At 39.3% G+C, this 22,149-nt stretch overlaps 3 protein-coding genes across 9 annotated transcripts in view; 1 reads left to right on the forward strand and 2 right to left on the reverse strand.

The window, feature by feature from the left end:
- Positions 1 to 22,149, forward strand: part of LOC109039997 (neurobeachin-like protein 1) — a 504,582-nt gene that overhangs the window by 146,978 nt on the left and 335,455 nt on the right. Inside the window, exon 27 of one of the 5 annotated variants that reach the window (XM_072297372.1) lies at positions 6,651 to 6,923. The exons of 3 other annotated variants lie outside the window; for them this stretch is intronic. In XM_072297372.1, coding sequence (XP_072153473.1) covers positions 6,651 to 6,846 — 196 coding nt within the window. In that variant the 3' untranslated portion in view covers positions 6,847 to 6,923. Of the gene's footprint in view, positions 1 to 6,650; positions 6,924 to 22,149 lie in introns of those variants that run through there. One more of the 5 variants, XM_072297373.1, reaches the window with a different exon arrangement.
- LOC109039398 (larval cuticle protein A3A-like) lies at positions 1,699 to 8,552 on the reverse strand. The gene is made up of 3 exons (XM_019054866.2): positions 7,656 to 8,552; positions 5,534 to 5,810; positions 1,699 to 3,182 (listed from the first exon to the last, which is right to left on the reverse strand). The coding sequence occupies exons 1-3, from the start codon at positions 7,665 to 7,667 to the stop codon at positions 2,941 to 2,943; spliced, it is 531 nt and encodes a 176-aa protein (XP_018910411.2). The 5' UTR covers positions 7,668 to 8,552; the 3' UTR covers positions 1,699 to 2,940.
- LOC109040095 (uncharacterized) lies at positions 16,896 to 21,776 on the reverse strand. 3 transcript variants are annotated; one of them, XM_072297377.1, is made up of 4 exons: positions 21,452 to 21,776; positions 20,959 to 21,097; positions 20,338 to 20,460; positions 16,896 to 19,546 (listed from the first exon to the last, which is right to left on the reverse strand). In XM_072297377.1, the coding sequence occupies exons 2-4, from the start codon at positions 20,959 to 20,961 to the stop codon at positions 17,798 to 17,800; spliced, it is 1,875 nt and encodes a 624-aa protein (XP_072153478.1). In that variant the 5' UTR covers positions 20,962 to 21,097; positions 21,452 to 21,776; the 3' UTR covers positions 16,896 to 17,797. The 3 variants fall into 3 exon arrangements, with proteins under 3 accessions (XP_072153478.1, XP_072153479.1, XP_018911442.2); XM_072297378.1 differs by having other exon boundaries at positions 20,977 to 21,097; positions 21,452 to 21,775; XM_019055897.2 differs by lacking the exon at positions 20,959 to 21,097 and having other exon boundaries at positions 21,452 to 21,775.

Here is a 22,149-nt window from a genome sequence, read left to right on the forward strand (position 1 = left end):
GAAAACTGATCCATATCAGTGCTGTGACATTCAAGTAGTCGGATTCGCTAACATTAGTTTGCAGTATGAATTGTTAAGGCGTACACATGTAATAATTATACAACGAAAACATTACAAAGATTACAAATATTTTTCGTGAAATTCCGCCAAATAACTCTGTACCGAGCAAACTTTTTGTTACCTGAAAAAAACTGGCCGGTTTCTGTAAAGCTCGGTCAAATTATCCTCCAGAGGCATCGTGTTTCAGGTGTTTATATTGATGCACCATTATGGAAGATCGAAGTGGACTTTTCGTGGCCCAATAATTCCATAAAAAAGAACTAGCATTGAACTAGTCCGAGGCAAATAAGATCATGAGCCTCCCGTAAAACTGAATATCCAGATATTTTACGGCTCACGAGCTATTATACAGCGGATTCGTTCAGAGTACAATCACCTAATTATTTACGATTTTTTGAAATCATGCTTTTGCCGGGTCGTTGAGTCACGTAAGAGTCATTCCTGTCTTCAAGGATAGCTCAGTATCTGTGGCATATCCAAGCGACTTATCAGTTAATTTGACCCGTATTGACTACATGCAAGTGTTCGAATTTCTCACGGATCGATCGGTTTAATTCGATCTAAGAACAGTGGCGTGGCGTGCTTTGCGATATATCGACTGATCGGCCATTTAAACCTATGGAAAAGGATCGATAAACAGGGTGTTCGCAGCGAACACCTTAAAAATCGATTCTTTATCATGGGTTTAAATGATATAACAATCAATACATCGCAATTTACGCCACGCCACTGTAAGAACTCCTGGCGTGCAATTGAGAGCTGTGCATTTAATCGATTTGGCTCAAGCTCAGTATAAATGTTCGATTGTACAATAATTAGCGATTAATGTCCTTGCGTTCGGTTTACCTTACACCGAGAGACCAAGGTTCCTTTAATGACTTAAATGAGTAATTAACGCTCTTTTTGAACGGTCATTCTATCCTCTGGTCTCCTGTGACATTTAGCAGGTTCATCCACCGATTCAACCTCATCGTAATCTCACAAGCTCATGCGTTGTTGCCGTGTTGTGTGATAACACGATCAGTGGCTTTGCGATGAATCGATTGATTACCCGTTTATACATATGGAAAAGGATCGATTCTCAGGGTGTACGCTAGGAACGCCTTAATAATCGATTCTTTACCATAGCTTCAAATGGGATAATATCTATAGTTCCTGTTCAATGGCGCAGACAAGGAATGATCCTTAAACTGTAGCGTGTCATAACTTTGAAAGAAATGGTAGAAGAAGTTGGTAGAAGAATGGTAGAAATGTTTCACTTCTTCTTTTTTATTCCAGCATATACATTTGGTTAACGGGAAATATAACTAGATAAACTATGTTGTTTTTGGTTTTCAGTCATATCTAAACGCACACAAGAAGGAGAGTGTACTTAGGGTATAACTGGAATTTACTTGTGTCATTTATTAAACTTATAAATGCTTCTCATATTTAAATATCTAGATACTACGAAAATAATTTAAATTACATTTCTTTTTATTAAAATGTGTTAATTTAATATTTAAAGTTAGTGTTAGCAGTTGCCCTCTTCTTTGAATGCACACTTCAAACCCCCTTTACTCCCTTTCTCTCTTTTGAAGTAGGATTTGGTCTGATCGTTTCAATTTCATACGTACGACCATTTGAAGAACAGTATCAAAGGTGCACCAAATACATTTTATTCTACTTTAATTTCGTCTAAGTATGGCAAAGATACCTTCCACTCATTCAGATCGGCTTGGGGAAAATGGCACTAACGACCACAGCGCAGTCTCAAAATGTATATTCCAATCCTCACTCATTCGGACCATCTATGATTGGACATTAATGACCTAGGGTTTGTGCTAATGCTGACTAACTCTGTACCCTACATCATCGCTTGGATTTGAAGTTTAGTGGGTTACCACGAATCTGACTGCATGGCATGCATTTCTGATATTCTCTCTCTTGCCTATTGCTGTCGGGGCTTGCCTAACCCAATTTAAAAACTAAATGAAATCGTTTACGTAATAGTCGCGTGAAATTGTGCACAGACCTTAGATCTTGGGAATGGCCTGACTGGGCACCGCGATAAATTCTTTTGAATCATGAATACCATTGAGAGGAGATTTTAAATTGTTGGAGGCACTCTCTTCAACATATCTCAACTGATTTTAGAAGGGTTTATCAAATGAAATTATTCATTAACATGTATGTTGGCAACAAAATAGCAGTTTTTTATTTCAACAGAAAAATATAACTTAAAAAGATAGACATGTATCACAAGATGAGCGCATTTTGTGATCCGTCGAACACATCAGTCAAATGGTAATTGGTAACTTTGGATCAAAATGCCTCAACTGCCCCTGCTGGTCATTCAACGTCTCGAGGATGTTACCTGATCCAAAGAAAAACGCCGTAAGAACCTTTAGACGTTGCTAAATTTCCTTTGATAAAATAAGAATTTCCCGGTAGATTGTGAATATTTTTCTTCCAATTTTCGGAAAATTTCGTTCGCAATTTCACCCGAAGTTCCTAAAAAAGTCAACACTGAAAAAAAAAGTATGGTAACATGTACTATAAGTCTACTTGATTTTTTACACAGTGACACCATTTAGTGAAAGTGACCAGAATTATAGTAGTATTCACCAGAATTCTGCTGATACTTACCATTATATGGTAAATGCTACCATAGAGTCTGGTGTTTATTACCGTACTCATATCACTGTGTCAGAGTATGGTAAAATCTACCATTTTTTTTTCTGTGAAGGAAAAATATCCGCAACTTTCCTCTGAAATGAATGTTTTATCGAAGAAACTTGGCAACTCTGGAATGTTCATACGGCGTTTTCCCTCAGTACGACAGTAATATCCATAGTTGGTGGGCCATGGCCGCGAATCATTGGTTCGGGTGGCGTTGAGTTAGTGGTAGTAGGCGACGGGGGCGGCGTACTTGACTACGGGAGGGGCGTAGACGGCGGCGGGGGCGGCTTTGACGACGGCGGGGGCGACGGCGGGCGCGTCCTTGTGGACGACGGCGTTGAATCCGTTGACCGGGTCGGCCGTGTACTCGACCGTCCTCCGGCTGCCGTCCGGCTCGGTCAAGCTGTAGCTTCCCTGCACTACGTCGCCTTGCCGGGACTCCTGCTGGCTCTTGTCGTCACCTGCAATCAGAGAATCAGAGAATCAGGTCAGCTTCGAGCTTGTCAGCGAGCTACTTTTTTAAATTGAAAGACAAAGCGGTGGAGAAAGAAGACAAAGGGAAAATGGAGCGATCCTTAGTTGAAATAGAGTACCCCTATAGACAGAGTATGGCGATTTCTGTTCCGGTTTTTCATTGGTCGCGTGAAAATAGGCTGAAACGATGTTCTTACGGCCGTAAATAAACAAACAAGATGGCTGTTATCAGCAAGCAAGATTGAGGTTATGCACATCTTACATCCTCCTGTGATAAAGGTGAAAGGCGATTTAACAATGTTTTCATGTGTTTTTCGTGTGTTATTCGTAGATATGCTAGTTTGAATTGTTACTGCCACATAATTGAAATTTTTGTCAAATTTAGCTTCTTATCAATGTTGCGGTGAGCCGCCATTTTGTTTGTTTATTTACGGCCGTAAGAGCATCATGAAGCCTAAAAACTCGTTGACCAATCAAAAAGCGGAACAGTTTTCCCGTAGTAAAAAGATACGAATGGCCATACTCTGTCTATAAAGGTACTCTAAGTTGGAACGGGTGGTTGTTATATAATAAGGGGGAAATGATGGACTAACTATATGGTCTCTCGTGGGTTGCCGTTAGTTAGTCTATTGCTTACCTCCTTTATCCATTCCAACCACACTGAGGAAAAAAGTTACGGGCTGTAAAGACATACCGTCCGTTCCGGGCGTAGAGGCTGGAAGTTCCGGGTGCTAAAGCCGTAGCTTAGATTCCGCCGGGTGCTACGCCCGGAACTGTTGGCCCCTGAGCTTGGAACGCGGACGGTGTGTCTATGTAGCCCGTAAGCACGGCTTCCACGGCTGGAGTTTTAATTTCAGTGCACCCGCCAAAAGAAGATCGCTTTATTTTCTTTTTGTCTTCTGTGTCCATTGCTTTGTCTATCAAGAATCAGCCCGATGAACGTATAGAAAAGCACCGATTTTTTAGCTTTAATATCTGGACAGGGTCTGAAATTAAAGACTACAGCACATGTCTTTGCATCAAGGTACGTGAAAAGTAAGTTTGCGCTTCCTGATTCTCTAGGCCAGATCTTGGCTTCCGGTTCCTGCCGCTAGAGCTGCTGCGGCGTGGGATTTGAATTTGAACAACTTTACTGTCTTAGCGACAGAGCACAGGGGAGAATTTCATGAGCCGTCCGTAGCGCGCATGGCGCACGATGTGCCTTTCGTTATTACACTTCATCGAGCGTTGAAAGTTCACTTATTACTTCACACGACCAGTGTGAAATTTTAAAAATCGAAAATTAAAAAATAAAATAAAGTAAAAAAAAAAAAAATTACACGATATACGAGTTTTTCGGCCGGGGAGCTCTCCCCGCAAGAAATCGTTCACCACTCGGCCGTCGGGCGGTCGGGGGCGGACCGGCTTGTTACCAGCGCGAAACGCGCACTGACGCCTACAACCCTGAAGGGCTACCTCACGCATTGCGTAATGCTTGAAGTATCCCGTTAGGTTTGTAGGCGTCAGTGCAAGTTTTGCGCAATGCTTGAAGTATCTCTTTAGGTTTGCAGGGGCCAGTGCGCGTTTTGAGCTGGCAGCGGCAGCACGCCGCGCCGCGCCGCGGGCGGTGGCGCTCATGAATTTCTACCCTGTGCTCAATCGCTGTCTTAGCCGAAAACAAATATGACCGTTTGCTGTTGATAAAAATGAACCCACCTCACTAAAAGCAAAAGAATTTTCGCTTTTAAAGAATTTACTTGCACTGAGTTCGTTCGTTTTTATAAACAGAAGACGTTCATATTTGTCCTCGGCCAAGACTCCACAGTTTTTGAAATTCAAATGTTGCCCCACATAGCTCTAGCGGCGGGAGCCGAAAGCTGAATTCTGGCCAAAAGGGTCGGGAATAACATACCTACGTCAGTGGCGTGGCGTGCTTTCCTATTGATCGATTGTTATGCCATTTAACGCTATGGAAAAGGATCGATAAACAGGGTGTTCGCAGCGAACACCTTAATAATCGATTCTTTACCATGGGTTTAAGTGGCATAACAATCGATATATCGCAAAGCACGCCACGCCACTGACCTACGTTACACTTATCTTGTCCATGCGTTAAAATTTCTCATAAAGCGCGCTAGACACACGAAGACTTTCCAAATTACACTCAGGAAGTCTTAAACTACGTTTCTTATTTACCTACATTTTTTATTTACCTACAATTAACCTTTAAAGCTGTTTCCATAGTTGAAAATTCTCAAGATGTATTCTAAAATGATTTGCGGACGTACTCTCCTTATTTCTAAAAAATGTGCTTCCGTAAGATGAGAATAAAGGTTTTTTGAAATGAATAAATTGTTACCTGTGATGGTGTCCTTGACATCGTAAGAATAGCTGTAGGAGGGGTTGGGGTCGTAGTCGGTGTCGACGGCGGGTGCGGCAGGGGCGACGACCTTGGCCACGGGGGCGACTTTGGCCACGACGGGGGCTGGGGCGTAGGCCACCCTGACGGGCGCGGGGGCGGCGTAGACTGCGGGGGCGGCATACCTGATCGGAGCCGGCGCGTGGTAAACTGCCGGGGCCGCTGCGTAGTACTGAGCTGATGCTGCCGCCATCATGGCGCTCAACACGAAAATTGGCTGGAATTAGGTAAAAAGTCAGTATTACTGAATCAATGGAGAATTAGCACGAAGAAATTTTATTTCTGCATCGAAGAGTGCTTAATGAGCTGCGTTTGCAGCATTTTTCATAATATTTTTTTCTGAATTGGGAAATTGTAGAAAAATATATTTACACTTTAAAAAAGTTTCGGGCTGTATAGATTGGAGCTTTAAGGGCAGAACGCGGACGTTATGTATATATAGCCCGTGAATACGGTTTTTATGATCTAAGTTTTTTTCTCAGTGTAAAAGTGAGAAATCTGCCGTCTTGGTGTGACTTCATCAGGCAGTATTTCCCATTTGAACACATGTATCATAGTAGATTATTCTTTTTGTTATATCTTCTCTAACAATTGTTCATTTTAGAAACCAAGGATATTCTCATGCTCATTACTCAGTTGTTTCTTCTTAAAAATGAAATTCACAAAACTTTAGAAACGTGCGGATTCTCCATTTTCTGAATGACAGAATCGAATTTCAATAGTCGCAGCTTATTTTATTGAAGATGTAATAAAATTTTTTGCAACACTAGGTCTCATTGTCTCAAATTGACATACGAGTAGTATTCACTTATTCAGTGGAGGTGGATGATCAGTTATAAGGTAAGCCTTGACTGGAAGTCTCGCGTCCGTTCAAATCATCAACTTGACAAAAAACTACATGAGCATTGTAAATGGGCTGAACAGGAGGTTTGCGGTACAATAGTTGGAAATAGTTCCCGTGGAAATTTTTTATTCAACAACATGTTTTCACCTCACTTCTGTGACATGATATCATAAAATCATCGTGGTAATTTGTGCCTTTGATCTTTTGTTGCAGGTATGTAAGTCAAGTCTCTGTTATACTGCCATCCACACAAAGGTTTGTAAAACCAGGACTATACACTATTTTGTTTGTAGTTTTCTCAAGTTTACATTTTAATTTTTTCCGAGAAAAAACAAAATCATCATTGTATATATTTTTTACACACCGAAACTTATTGGAAAGATGTAACACTTCGTGTTCTGTAACGTAACGGTCGGGGTTTTTCCATTGGAACGAAATGTGGCGGAAAAGCAATGCCGAAAAATTAAGATGCACGTGTTTTCTCCTATTTCTTCAATGGTAAGTTTATTTTATTTTATTTGTAAGTTTTATTTTTTATTTTTTTCAATGAAAACCTGTTACCTTGAGCCGCCAAGCGTAAGAGTTATTAACGTTTTTCAATGCGTTGCTACTGGCTAACTTCTGAATTCATCCTTTTCGTGACTTGTGTGCATCCTGATTGTTAATTACTCCCAAAATGTATTGTAACAGAAGTGAGCCCGATTCCCACCCATCACTAATCCATTTTCCGTGCACTTATCATGAATTTGTTGCATTCAACATTTTGTTATTATTTTATCATCACTGCGAGTATGTACAAAATTTCTAAAATTTGGTCTCGTCAATTTAAATGAGACCCAAAGTTGCCGTGGACTCTAATGCTAGGATTTAACCCCCTTGAGTTTGCTGAAAAGCTCCTCGACGACCTGAGAAAAATGTTCTCTCTAAACGACTAGTTAGTTAACGCACTAAATTTAGCTTCCTTTTCTCTAAAAGAGATGATAAGAGAAAGAAATTATAATACAATATCGATTGAATTCAAGAAAAATAATTATCAAGAAAATCTCGTGCAAAAACATGATCTCGAGTACATTTCCACTAATTTATGAAAACTCCTTTTTCGGAAATATCACTTTTTTAGTAACTAACTTTTGCTTTTAAGCTCTCCCAGATTCGGTGATTCCTTACACAGCATGTTGGATGAGGGACTTTAACGCAAGGTAATAAATGTAGACTCACCTTAAAATCCATGGCAGTGCACTGTATTGTAAATCACTGATACGAACGGAATACACGTGTTTCGCTATCTTGTTCGAGAAACTCTTCCACCTAGTCTTTTATATTGAGCGACTCTAAGATGCTGCCCCCCCTAATCCCAAGATGGTCGCCAAATGGGTTGATTTAAAAATAATCAAATGCAGGCTTGAGAGGACAACGAGGATTTGTCTCACGAGCTGTTTTGGCAATATCGGATGACTAAGACAGTTGAGCTTAGACCAAAATGTCAATTTCGTATTTTGGTGGGGAGAGTAAAAAACCGCAAAAACCGGGTCTTTAGGTCGGACAGGATGATCAATTCAGCCCAAGAGTTGAAAGTTTAAGGTGGAGGTCGCGATTTACCGTCGAATGTCGGGCAGCTACTGGATGCAGTTTTGTTCGTCTTCATTTTTATCGTGTCAGTGTCACTGTTCGGAAGTGATTCTTTACTCCGTTCGAGTCTTTTTATTGGTTTCATATATTCTAGTTTCTATTTATTCATTTTTTCTTCTTACTTTTTCGGATTCTTGCTCTGGAATTTACCTCGAATCCGCAATCATTTCAGTGATTAAAGTTCGATCAAAGTTATTGAAAAGTTAGAGTGGATGAAGCAGATGTTGATGTGAACTTCAATAAATAATATTAAAATGTGACGAACAATCAAAATTGTGCTTTAATTACCGAACCTCTAGTGCTTAATTATGTCCAAATAGAATTGAAGCTCTTCAATCCGAATGAATGCTCCCGGATTTATAAGATAAGCCGCCAAAAATATAATGTTCGAACAGTAGTATTACAATTATCGAATAACTTTCGTATCTTCCTCTGCCACTGTAGTGAAACATTGTATGTGTTTACATGGGGTTTCCTTGGGTTGAGTCAGGTAATTCGGTTACCTGTTTCAAAAAAAAAAAAAAAAAAAAAAAAAAAAAAAAAAAAAAAATTATATGATAAAGATATATAGCTCTCACGTGTAATTTTTGAAAGTTCTATTCTTACTTATAAAATTACTAGGGGGCTACGCCCCCTGGCCGCTACGCGGCCCAACCCCCTGAAGGCGCTCCGCGCCATCAATGGGCCGCTTCGCGGCCCTATTTTTACCCTCCTATCAGTGTTAGTTTTATTTTTCCCCCAAAAAATTACGATATGAGGTATACTTTAATTTTAAACTGTACTTAAAATTACTTTAAAATTAAAAGGACGCGTTTTGGAATGAGTGCTTGATGAAATATTGCAGTAAAACAATGAACAATGATAGTCAGGTACTAATTAAGATTCCATGAGACGGGGATCGAACCCACACCGAGTTCAAAGTGAACGCATTCGACGACTTAGACGACTCGGCCACCGCTTGAAGTGATGTCGCCGGTGCGAATCTTGTGTACATAAGTGTTGTAGTGCTGATGCGCAGGCTACACAGCAACTGCGCAACCTCCTCTACCACTGCGCATCCTCCCGCGCATAGCGGTAACAGTACCGGAGCATTCTGTAAACTCACTCACTTTTATAACGTGATTTTAAAAAAACCTGGGTCCTTTTTCCAAAATCTGATTACAGCGGGCTCATCTAGGGCCTATTACCTGTCGATTTACGCAAAAATCATGGAAATCGGCCCGGTAGAACGCCCAAACGAACTATGACAAAAAGTATAAATTTACATTGTTTAAATGGGAGAATTCGCAACTTCACCACGTAATATAAAAAAACCTGGGCCATATTTTGAAAATCTGAAAAGAGTTGGCTTATTTAGAGACAATTGCCCGTCGATAGCCGCAAAAATCATGAAAATCGGCCCGGTGGAACGCTGGAACTAAGCGTTACCAGTTTCGCAAAATTAGGAGGTCTTGGAGCTTATAGTATAGATTCAAAATCTTCAAGATTATTTTGGTGGCACACGGGGACTTTTCAAGGGCCTACGCCATTGTTTTTCGTAATGCTAAGTCTCAATTGACTCAAAACTTAGTTTAGGGTTTTTTTTTTGTTTTTTTTTGTCTTTTCTCTTACGGGCTAGATTAGGTTATTGTATCTTTTCCTGCGTCTGACACGCAGGAGAAAAGTACTAACTAGTAGACGTCTTGATCTGCTCTGAACGAAATGCTGTATCGCAAATTATTGGAAAATCACTCTTTTTCAATCATCTTAAATTTCTGTGCGCCTGCCATCGTAGATGAATCAAATTTTAAATGATTGATTAAAGCACCGTCATAGTTGGTCATCTTGATTTTCTTTTTGGGTAACAAAGATGGAAATATCGCACCTTACGATCACAGGTCCCGTATTATTGAGGCGTCAAGCATGTTGCCTACAGTGCAACTGAAGGCGCAGCAGTTCGCCGCCAGACCAGTCTGCGATGCGGGTTTTATAGAGTGTTTTCTTTGCGTTGAAGTTTTTACCAAGGTTTATCATCGGCTTCACGACATCATTCGGATTCACGCAAATTTTCTTACCGATATGACAGCCTACAAATGTACTTAAAAATGCAGCGTATGCAATTCTTAAAATTGGAACGAAGTATTTGTTAATAAGAGTCCAAGGTATAGAGGTGTGAAGAAAAATTTTGATGGTTAGAAAGCCCAATACGGGGTAAAATATGGAATAAGACACGACACACGAGGGCAAACATATTCGACTTTTTTAATCATTTTAATACTGAGCATTGACATTTATTTGAATTTTTATGTACTAATTCTGAAAAGTATGATTCTTTTAGTAATTCGCCTAAAATTAGCAGTAACCTAGTTTGCTAAAATTACTCGATTATCCCTGAACTCTCTGACAATAGTAATGACTCATTTACGATTGAACATTTAAGCAATAATCTTTGTGCGGCGAAAACGAAAGAAGTATGTCTCAGATAATGCTTGCGATTTGTAATTTCCACATGTCAGAATCTGAACGTGTGACTCAACTGTTACAGTCATACTCGATACGTAAGCAAGTCCTGAAAATCAAATATTGGCTTTTTTCCATGCACATAAGTGTTTTCACGGATGAGCCAGATATTGTAATTCCTATTGCAAAATGTAGTCTAATTTTTCCGTTTGCATTAGATGTAGAGGTCCAGTTACACGATCAAATTGAGCCATCAAATTGGGCCTCTTATTGGTCGCATCCTCACCTCAGGTCTTTTTCCACCAATCAGAGCTTCAGTTTGATGGCTCAATTTGATCGTGTAACTGAACCTTAGCATATCGACGGCGTAAGTCCGCAACCACGCATCTCGTTTACGGTGTTTGAAAATCTCCGCTCCTATTTTACTTTTTTAAAGGAGAACAAATCGACATCATTCCTTTAAGATCTCGCAGAATTTTCTCGGCACTAAGAAGAAAAATCACGGCAGTTTTCAAAAATTGCCGTCAAGCGGTTTTTCATTAAAAAATGAAAGGAAATCTTCGACGTCGCAAACCGAGATAAGTAGGGTGTCTACAAGTCCGGAAATAGTACTGATTTTTTAAGGGCAGTCCGGAAATACTGAAAAAGTGCGGAAATTCCGCCGAAAGGTCGGAATTTTTTAAATTTTTTGTCATTTTTGTCGCAATTTTAAATTTTTGAAATCTTTCGAATTTCGTCAAATGGAGGTACTGAAAAAGCACAAATGGAGGTACTGAAAAAATACGGAATATTTCTGTTGGAGGAGGTACTGAATTTCTTGAGAATGTACTGAAAAAATACTGTAAAAGTACTTATTTTTGACCAGCCTGTTTAAGTAGACACCTCGGATAAGTGGTTGCGGACTACCGTCGATATGCGACTGCGTTTGCGTGGATCGTGAGCGTTGCTCAACCGGTGGGCGTGGATATAGGTCTGTTAAAAAATGCGCGTCAATTATGGATCCGGTGTCTTTTGGATACTCCGCGGATCGGCTCATCACAATGGGTTCATGACCTTGCACCGGTGCATCAGCTCCCGAGCAGCGCGTGCCGCCGTCTGCAAGTTCATCTCGTTTCTCTCCGAAACATCCATTTAGTGACTGGCATCCGGCGTGTCCGATGGAATCACCGCATCCTCACGCAACAGTACCTGCGCTTCCAATAAGCAAATATGGTTAAAATCACGATCACCGAAAAGAAAGGTTGGGTCCTATGAACCAAGCGTTCGCTGTGCCATACTGGCCTGGTTATACGATCAAATTCAGGTCAAATTCCGATCAAAATGATGACGAAGATGGCGGTCGATAGTTATCTAGATTGATGAGTAAAATTAATTAAAACAGCGTGTTGATTGAAATAAGCACGGTTGTGTGGAAATCAGATGAAGGATGGCCCCACAGCTCCATCATCTACCATCAAATTTTTGCAGGCCGCAGAAATTTGATGGCAGATGGTGCGCACCAGTCACCATTTGATCGGAAATTGGTGGACATTTGAGCGTGTAACCAGCGCATAATGCCGGGAGGAAGAAAGCTGTATGAGCATTCAATTGTTGCCAATTTGCCTCTCCGAAAAAAATTATCTTTGAAACATCCATTTGGACCGCGTTAAACAGAAAGGGATCAAGCCACATCAGCTATCGCCAAATTCCATCGGGCAGTTTAATTTTTTACATGAAAACGGTTGTGTGGATTTTTGTGCAAATTTCAATGAATTTTCTCCATAATACAAAGCAAATTCCTTAAAAATTTCAAAGGAATCCGCACAAAAGTTCTCTCGTAAAAAATCAAATTTCCCTGTTAAATTTGGCAATAGCTGATGCGGCTTGGTTCCATTCTGTTTAACGCGGTCCATTTAATGATTGGCACCCGGCGTGTCCAATCGAATCACCATATCTTCATGCAACAGCACATGTGCTTCCAACAAGCATGTCCCAAGGAATGAATATGGTCAAAATCACAATCACTGGAAAAAAGAAGTTTTGTCACATGAGCCAAACGTCCGCTGTGCCTTACTCCCGTGCTGAGGGAGAACGCCGTATGAGCTTTCAAATATTGCCAAATTGCCTCTAAGAAAAAAATTTATCTGTTTAGAACACTATAAGTATCATTCCTGGAAATTTTCAGACACTTTACATCAAATTACAAACACAATACTCTAAAAAAATTGGACGAAAAATATTTTCAAATCTACCGGATAATTCGCAATTTGCCGAAGGAAATTTGGCAACGTTCGACGGTTCATACGGCGTTTTTTTTTAGCACGGCAGCAACTTACTCCAACGGTTCTCCAACAGTATGTCCTTACGGATACAGAAGAGTAGGAAGTGTGCGAGCACCATGTGTGCCGGGTAAAGTGGCAACTCTGATTGTGAGTCTCCCCATAGAATCGAATCGACTGCGCCTCCATGATGGCTGTGTGCTAGTGTGCATTTGCACCTATTGTCCCACCACTTTGAATGACAAGGAACGCCCGCGCCGCACTCTTTCGTATCCTGATTTATCCTCGAAAAATAATTGAATTTGAATTGGATCGCTGGAAAGGTCAAGCATCACGCCATCTCTTCTGTAAACATCTCTGAAATCTGGACCAATGATTCAATTTCGATGGATCCCTCTAGACACAAAATCTCGGTCGGAAATTACAAAAAATAACGTTGTGGGGGGGGGGGATTTTTTGTTATTGGGGAAGGGGTGTCCAGAACTTTGTCTCTCGTTTCACCCTCGGGCTGCTGCATTACTATTTATGCAGAGATTTTCGCAAAAGCACATTCATTCTGAGAGAAAATAATTTAGATTATAATCGAGGATCTGCCACCGCAAAAGGAGCACCGGTCAGCAGTACCAAAGAAAAACGAAGTATGAACATTTGGATGTTACCTCCGATGAGATATTTATTTTTGAGGAAAGAATGTGGCTATGAATATTTCTCCTTGAAATTTTCAGATTATTTTTCTTGTATTGCAAATGAAATTCTCAACTTTGACATGAAAATTCAAGTAAAGCCAGTAGAGCCTTATAATCTTTTCTATAACAATTGTACTATATACTTATATAAGCTAATAAAATTACAATTTCTCTTATGAATAATACTAACAATAGTTATATTTTAGAGACGGATACATCATTCAAATACTGCTACGTTGACGTGCATTAATTTTTCCAGTAGGCACAGGATACTGTAATTTTTCTCTTACAGTGTCGTCTGTTCTTCTTTTTTGCTAATTTTAAACTTCAAATCGCTCATGTTACATTTCTTAAATGTATGAGTTTTCAAAGAAACCATTGAAAAGAGATCGCCGCACCTTCACTGATCAGGTGGTCACGTAACTCGAATGCACCTGCCATTCTTTTGTTCCCTCCTTACAGTGAATCAATAACGCCAGCGAATTTTGATGAATTCTTGGCAGTGTTTTTGGACTCGGTTCGTCCAGAAATTTTGAGATGCACGGACAAAGCTGGACGCAGCAATTTAATGGTAGCTCTAAAAACTGACCTTTACGCGTAGCGTATATGTACACGAGATAATTATCCAGAGGCACACCTTGCATTATAGTTTCTAGGTCAAGAGCTGTAAACCATTTATATTGGCTACTTCTCCAGCCTGCCACCACTGATCCGCGGTTTGCAGCTCGGGCTGATAATGATTATTATCTGATCCATTTTATTCTGTGGATATAGAACTTCCTCAGTCTAAAAATATCACCATGCAGGAGACCAATCTAAAATAGTTTTTTGGTATTTTCTCTCTCTCTCTCACACTCTTAGAAATACTGGAAAGAAACACATCGTATCTAGAGTCCAGACTCTTAAAAACATCTACAAGAAAAAATACTCTTGATTCAATCAGATTTAAACTTAAATCAAGAACCAAGCCTCTTAATTTGAGGGGATTTCTTTTTGATTTAAGCTTAAATCTGATTGAATCAAGAGTCCTTTTTCTTTTCAATGTTTTCAAGAGTCTGGACTCTAGATCCAATGTGTTTTTTTTCCAGTGAAGAAACGTTTGGGGGGGGGGGGGGGGGGTATTAAATTTTTTGTAGCCATCAGCTTAACAGAGCTTTGGAGAAATGAAAGTATTTTTGCAGATTAGCGAAACAACACAGGATATATGTGTCATTCAATAAAATAATATATATTTTACTGAATTTATTTCATATTCAGTAAAAGTCTCAATTTAGATCAAATACTTCGAGGAATTGTTATTGATGCGGTTTTCTCACTCCCATTAGCAGATAAAGTAGGTTCATCGGCACACTATACATGTTGCCCTGCAAATAAGAAATTGTCGTTCACCATGGCAACGCCAATCCACATAGAGTCCCACAGGTCTTCTCTCGCTATTGCGTCTATTCATTCGAACGGTTGTATAATGTCATGTAACATGTTCTTGAGAGTCCTCGAAGATATCTCATTGGCTTGTGCTGAAGACGCGTATTGATTTTTGGGATAAAATTGGAGGAAACGGGTAATAAAGAAGGTTTTATTGAGTCTCCTAAAAATCGTTTGATTTCTTAAATTTATTGAAGATTCCCCTCTGAGGTTTTTTCAAGACCTTTAAAGCAGTTCAGCCAGGAAAAGTTAGACATTGTCGATTAAAGCTAAGTTAACATTTGGACTGCATTTTGCAACTTGGAACTATAAATTCTAGCTCTTTCGGAGAGACTCTTATGTACATAGGGAAATAAATGGCATATGCGTTGTTTTTAAACCGGGCTAGAATTTATAGTTCCAAATTGCAAAATGTAGTCTATTTAGTAGAGAAGAAAAAATTAATTGTAAGTTAACCCAAAGATTTTCAAGTAAATCTGGAGTGCCTAGTATGTTCCACATCTGAAAATCCTAAAACTCTAATACAAGGGCCTGAACATTGACGCGTTATCGTTAAATCAGCCAGAAACGAAAGGAGCAGCATTGGCTATCAATATTTTTACATTTGAAGCCATGTTAGAGAATCGATTGTCAAGGTGTATGTTGCAATCATTCTGATAATCGTTTTTCTATAGATTAAAATTACAGATCAATCAATATGGAGGAAAGCTCGACACCTCAGTCGCCAAATCTGTGCAAAGGCCAATCAGTGTCCATAATCTCCGGAAAGAGACTTAACGTCTTTTTTAAAATTCAATGTGTATAGCATGTATTAGAGCATATTCGGATGGAAAAAAATTGAACAGTAGAATGAGCCAAAAAGTCGGCTCCTTTTTACATACTACTGCGTCATGATATCCCAATAAACTCGGGTTTAACGACACGTAAAGTACATTATATGCACTAAGTTTATCAAATCTCAAGTTGGAAAGTACAAGGTACAACACAATCACATATTCCACTAATCTGAACCGAAAACTGAACTGCATTTAGCAGAGAGAAACAAAGTCAAATGCTGTTGCCAAATTTAGCGGGCAATTTAACTTTTTACAAGAGAACATTTGGGCGGATTCCTTCGAAAATGTTAAGGAATTTGCTTCTTACTGTGCAGAAAATTAACTGAAATTTGCTCAAATCCGCACAACCTTTTTCATGTAAAAAATTAAGTTTGGTAATTGCTGACGTGGCTTGGTTCCTTTCTGCCTATCGCGGTCCAACTGGTCTGCCATTTAGCGATAGGTTTATGATCGTGCAACGATCAGGAAAAACGTTAATGCTTACTCAATCGTTTTCATTCATTATCATGAGCCGAGTGTATGGTTTCAAACTCGCAACCTTGCTCGCTGCAAAGTGCAAACGGACTAGTTTGTGCCCTAACATTTCGTAGCCCCTCTGACGTAAGGGCATATCTGGATGTCCACGTGAGCCTGTGTTAAATATAAATTCATGCTTTCTGGGGCTCATGCGGGAATTGAGGTACGCCCTTACGTCAGAGGGACGACGATTTGAACTTGTCCCGGTCGTTGCTGCAGTGGCTCCTTTCTTCCGGAATGTACATAATTGACAGGCGTTGCCTCCCGAGAACGCAACATTCACCTTGGGAGTATTTTAACATGAACCTTGCCCGTAACCTACGAAGAGAATGTCCAGCTCCTGAAACGTATCCATTAAATATTTCATTTTATGCCGATGGACTGAATGGACTGCGATCTTGACTTTCGTGCATTCTTACGATCTCTGCAGTTAAAAATGCGTAACCGATATACTATTGCCACACTGGAAAAAAAATACATTGGATCTAGATTCCAGACTCTTGAAAACATTGTCAAGAAAAAATACTCTTGATTCAATCGGATTTTTGCTTGAATCAAAACGATTTCCGCTTAAATTAAGAGGCTTGGTTCTTGATTTAAGCTAGATTCTGATTGAATCAAGAGTACTTTTTCTTGTCGATGTTTTTAATAGTCTGGACTCTAGATCCAATGTGTTTTTTTCCAGTGCAAGGAAAAACGCCGTATAAGCCTCTAGGCGTTGCACAATTCTCTCTGATTAAATACAGATTTTTCAGGGTATCTATGAATAATTTTCCTCCAATTTTTCAGAGAATTTTACTTGCGATCTGATCTAAATTATTTGAAAATTTCAAGAGAAAATATTCACAATTCTCGTTAAAAATAAACATTTTATGGGAGAAAATATGGCAACTCTCGAATGTTCATACGGCGGTTTTCCTTAGCATGGCAGACTATTACATCTTGATTTACCTCCACCAGTGTCTCCCTATCTTCGATCAATGATCAATCAAAAGCAAACGATCGAGGATAGTTTTATTAGTGCTGTCGTAAAGAGACGTCAAATAGACCGAGTTTAATAAAAGCGCACAAAGTCTTGTCCATGTTTAAGCGAACTTTGGAAGAAATACTCGGAACTTGTTTTAAGAAATTTAAGGAAACTTTTTAGGCATTCTCAGTTCTGGAAGTCCTTTTGTGAATTTTAGAGATATGTTTTTGAAAACCCCCATTTTTAACAATTTTCAAGCATAACAAAATACCTTATAATTATTTTGATAGGTATAGAAAGAAAGTCCAATTTTTTGAAGATGTTTTTAAAAGCATAAAAAAATTACTTCAAAACATTCTTAAAACACATAAGGGTCACGATAACTTACAAGGTTAGACGTTTCGAAGTCATTTTTAGATGCCTAAATTTGTTCCCTGTTTTAAAGAGACGTGCCTGAAACATTTTTAACGTTTTTAGATATATTTTAAAACATCTTTTAAGCGTCATATTGCTTCTAGAGATACATTTTATCCTAAAAGACTAAACTCCAAATTTCCCACAAGTTTGACACAACGCCCTCAACTGGATACACAGTACTATCACCTCAAGTGACTTTCTTCTGCGGTGGCCAAAGTTCACATGCGGAGCTCCCACCAAAAGTTGTATAGTTGTAAAAACCATAGACCTCCTTTCTTCCGCTCACAACCAAACGTAAATCAACCGTATCCTTCAAGTCAGGAAATTGTTCGAATACATTTGAGACATCCCTTTTCGTTTCTTGATCAAGATTGGGCCCAGCCCTCGCTTCGAAAAGGATCCCTGCATGATCGCGCCACCGTTTGGCGAAAATAGCATAACTTGAGATAGAACTATCGTCCCTATCAAAGGGATAAGTCGAGAATTCCGAGCAGTTCAAAAGTGGGTGGAGTAATACAACCTGCATGAAAACCTCATCTTTGGGTGCCAAATTCCGAAATAACGTCTGGACAGACCGCACGAGGGTATGCAATGTGGTTACGTCCGAGCTCAACTTATCGAGTGACGTCAAATAGTGCTTTTCGTCTTCCTCGGTGAATCCATACCGCTCGTGCAGGTACCTACCGCGGTAGAACTCGTCCATCATAACCGTTTGCACCTCAACGTTCGGCACCGAGATAGTGTGCAACACCCCTTGTTTTTCCTCCACCGTGAAATAACCGGTTTCCACCAAAATCTGAAACAAGAATTGTCCGCCAGGGTCTGCTTTTTTAGAGAAAAGCAGAGATTTTTTGAGCTGCATTACATCGATTTTTTTCATAGGACCTGTCACTGTAATCTTACAGCGTTTCAGGATGCACATTTCCAGCGCTGGCCCCCACTGTTCAGCCCCTAGGAGAGGCCTTAGTTTATCGACGATATCCCCTGACCAATATTCAATTACTGTTCTACTGAGCAGTGAATGAATGATTGACTGAGAACTGTATATTCGTTCTGTTGGTTTTTCATACACGCAGTATCCTCTATAGTAAGCTCTGGTATGTTCCATATCAGGAGACGCCATTGCAAATCGCTTTTCAAGCTCGTTGAGGTCGGCCTCTAGAAAGCCGTACGCAGAGGACAATTTTTCGGACTCGAAAATATTACGATATTTCAGTTTTGGGATCAGTGACAGGGCCAAACGCCCTGTCAAAACGGCACGAAAAGTGTTGTGATTATGTTGTATTATTTCGGCAACAAAACTACTCAAGAATTGTACGATAGCCTCGGTGTCTTTTTCAGAGACACCCGCGTCCAGAAGGGCGGCGACTGAAGGAGAATCGTACTCATCAATCAAAAGTATGGGTTTGGTTCCGTGATGATGATGTAGAAGACTTGCAAGTTCTGCACCGAAGTCTTGGAGGTCGTCTTTCGTCCATGGATAACCTTTTTTGGCTTTTTCATTCATCTTGATGTCGGTACTGTTCCATAAGTAACCAAATTTCTCCGTTAGAGGGTCAATACAGTGCTTAACGAAGCTTTTCAAAAACTCGTCAAAGTTTTTTGTCGTTACAGCGCTTTGGTCTAAGTGGATGACGGGGTACTTAGCGAAGTACTGCCAAAAAATTTTCTCATCGGTGAATATTTTTTTATCTTTGAATGTCTGTAGTTTTTTTGAGGTTTTTGGGTCCTTTGCAGTATGGGTTCCATCCAGCTCGTGTTCAAAGAATGATTTCAGCATGTTCAGGTTCGTCGTTTTGGAGAAACCCTGAGGGCCTGTGATCACAAGATATTGCGGCAGGTTAAATAAATCTCGAATAAACCAGGTTTTATCGATGTAAGCTGTCGATTTGACGATCTCTTCATAAGCCTCGCTCTTGAGCATGATACGTTGTTCCTAAAAAATCGAGAAAATTTATTCTCAGTTTTAAATAAACAAACTTTGTTTCTAAAGCCTATAGCGCCAAAATGTGGAAATGAAATTTCAATAGATTAGTATTGCCTATGAAAGTCGGAGGAGTGCCATTGCATTTTCAAGTCATAATACTCTGTAATTCATTCGAAGTTTGCCACAAATGAAATAAAAACGGACAATATTGATCGTATCCCCCCCCCCCCCGCTAATGACATGAGCGCAGATTCCAAATCCTCTGGTGAGGGGGTCGTCCATGCAATTTTTTGAGCAATAGTAATTTATAAATTCTAAGTGCACTAAACGGATAAAAATATCTGTGTCGTGGAGTTCATTTCGATTAACAAAGGAAATAAAACACCAACCAAACATTTGATGAACTAACTAGAAAAAAAAAACCCCAGAATCAACCAAAGTCTTCCATTACTTTGTGTTTTACTTTCAATAGACTTATCCGAATTAGTTGATTATTTTTACAAACAATCCAGGCCAAATTGAAGTTGTAATGAAATGTGGTAGAGAGGATTTAGTCAGTCCGGAAAAGTTGCAATGAATCACAATTAAATTTTGAGCCTCTGTTTTTCCTTACTTTTAAAGAGGAAAAATGTTTTATTTGTAATAGTTTTTCAATTTTATATCGCATCTAGGCTTCTGACTCAAAATTTCACGCATTGCAAGCAGTTTATGGGGACGGAGGAGAGAAGCACACACTATTAAACCTGACTAAAGATGCCCGAGATATCTGATTTAAAATGACCTAGACTAAAGATGCTTACCGATTTCTGAATTCCAAATGTGCATACATGGCCTAACAGGTAAAAGGTCAAATGTTTGAAAACCATTGTAGATATACATACATGAAAATCAGTCAACTGGATACTGATCAAATTAAATAACGCCTGGAAAATATTGTAGTATTAATTAACAAATAAAAGCGAAATCTCTTATAGAACTATTACAATGATACCTGCCTTACCTCCTAATTAGAAATTGCATCGTTTGTTACATAATATTGCACTCCAACCCCTGGAGAAAATATGTTTTTTTCTACTGGCACGGTTAAAAGCACTATTTCAATACTCATGTTATATGTTTCCTGTTTAGCTTTGACTATGAAGGATATAGATGTGTTCCTCCTAGAAATGGTATAAAATTAGGGTAATAATATTTCTGTTTTTTCTCATGAGCTGAAAACCAGCTTTCCTTTTCCTATGCATTACATTTGTGATCGATTTGTGCTCATACCTAAAGGCATATGAGCATAATTTTCATTTTTTATGAAGATTCTGTCCTTCAATTCTCATACATTCACATGCAGTTACATGCTACATGCAGCATGTTAGTATGATTGACAGTGTCGTAAGATCACTTTGAACTTAGCTAAAAAACCAACAAACCATTAAAGTAAGAATCACCTTTTTGAAGTCGAATCAAACGCGTTGGATTGAACTTTAACCCAGGAAATAAAACAAACAATATCCGTATATTGCAACTCGGAACTAGTGACTCAGCATCACGTTATTGCATGTCTCTTTTCTGCAGGCATATAAAGCTTTTTTTTAAAAATAGAAACTTTCGTCGGAAAAAAAGTGTTAGGGGTTATTCCCTAAAATTTGATATTGCCGCCCCAGTTTGCTGAATGATATGGACATGGACATTTTCCATCCATTATGGTAGCACCGCAACTCAAGATTGAGTAGTATCGTGACATTTAGATTAGGAACGTAATTATTGGGGTCGCACCACAACTAATTGGGGCACCACCACAATTAATTTCAAATGTTCACATCATCCAACAACCCTGCGCTCTTCTTTTTATGTGTTCAGTTCTTTTGAGGGGAGCTTTGTCACATCAAAGAATGGCAAATGAAATTTTACACCGTAACGAACCTTTATACTGCAGTTTTGCTACTAAAGCCTTTTTATCCTGCCGAAACTATAATTTGCTGAAACTGAACGCATGGAGAAAAACAAAGCACACGTGTGTTTATTGCCAAGCAATGAGCACTGATATAAGCGCATTAGAAAAAGAGACTGATGCCAGACACTCAGATGTAAATCAACATCTTATCTTGATAAATCTAAACGAGGTTATTAATGTCATTTAAGACGGCTAAGTCGGCATGAAAAAGAAAATATGAGATCATTAAGAAATATTTAAATTTCTCAAACTTCATCCAATGGGCATTTATTTGTACCCTAAATACAGGTGGTCTAGTTCTGGGGGAATGTGAAATGGAAAGACGTGTGATAGCGAAGAAGTACATTAATCCTCAAAAGTCAACGATGCGCTCTCACCGCTGAGTGTCAGTTCCTGCTTGAGCCGTTTTTTCTGCGTGGTTAGGAATTTAATAGATTTCTAGTAGGAAAGCGAAAATCCAAAATTTTCAATTTTATTCATTTTTGGCATTTTAAAGGGTACCTGCAATTTTTCTGAGAATCTTTTCGTTTTTTATTCGGGAAAAAACTGCAATGTCTTAAAATTTTGCCCTTATCTATAGGGTCTACCATCACGTCCTACTTGAATAACTAAAATGAATGATAAGACTTTCAAAACTCACTTTGAATCTACTCTTTTTGCTTGAAAA

The sequence above is a fragment of the Bemisia tabaci genome, chromosome 2 (genome assembly GCF_918797505.1).
Source record: "Bemisia tabaci chromosome 2, PGI_BMITA_v3".
Lineage (NCBI taxonomy): Eukaryota > Metazoa > Arthropoda > Insecta > Hemiptera > Aleyrodidae > Bemisia > Bemisia tabaci.

Coding starts and splice junctions, on each gene's coding strand:
- LOC109039398 (XM_019054866.2), bottom strand. Junction 3,183..5,533: donor TGTCAAGGACACCATCACAG/GTAACAATTTAT, acceptor CTCTGATTGCAG/GTGACGACAAGAGCCAGCAG.
- LOC109040095 (XM_072297377.1), bottom strand. Junction 19,547..20,337: donor CATTTGGAATTCAGAAATCG/GTAAGCATCTTT, acceptor TCGATTTTTTAG/GAACAACGTATCATGCTCAA.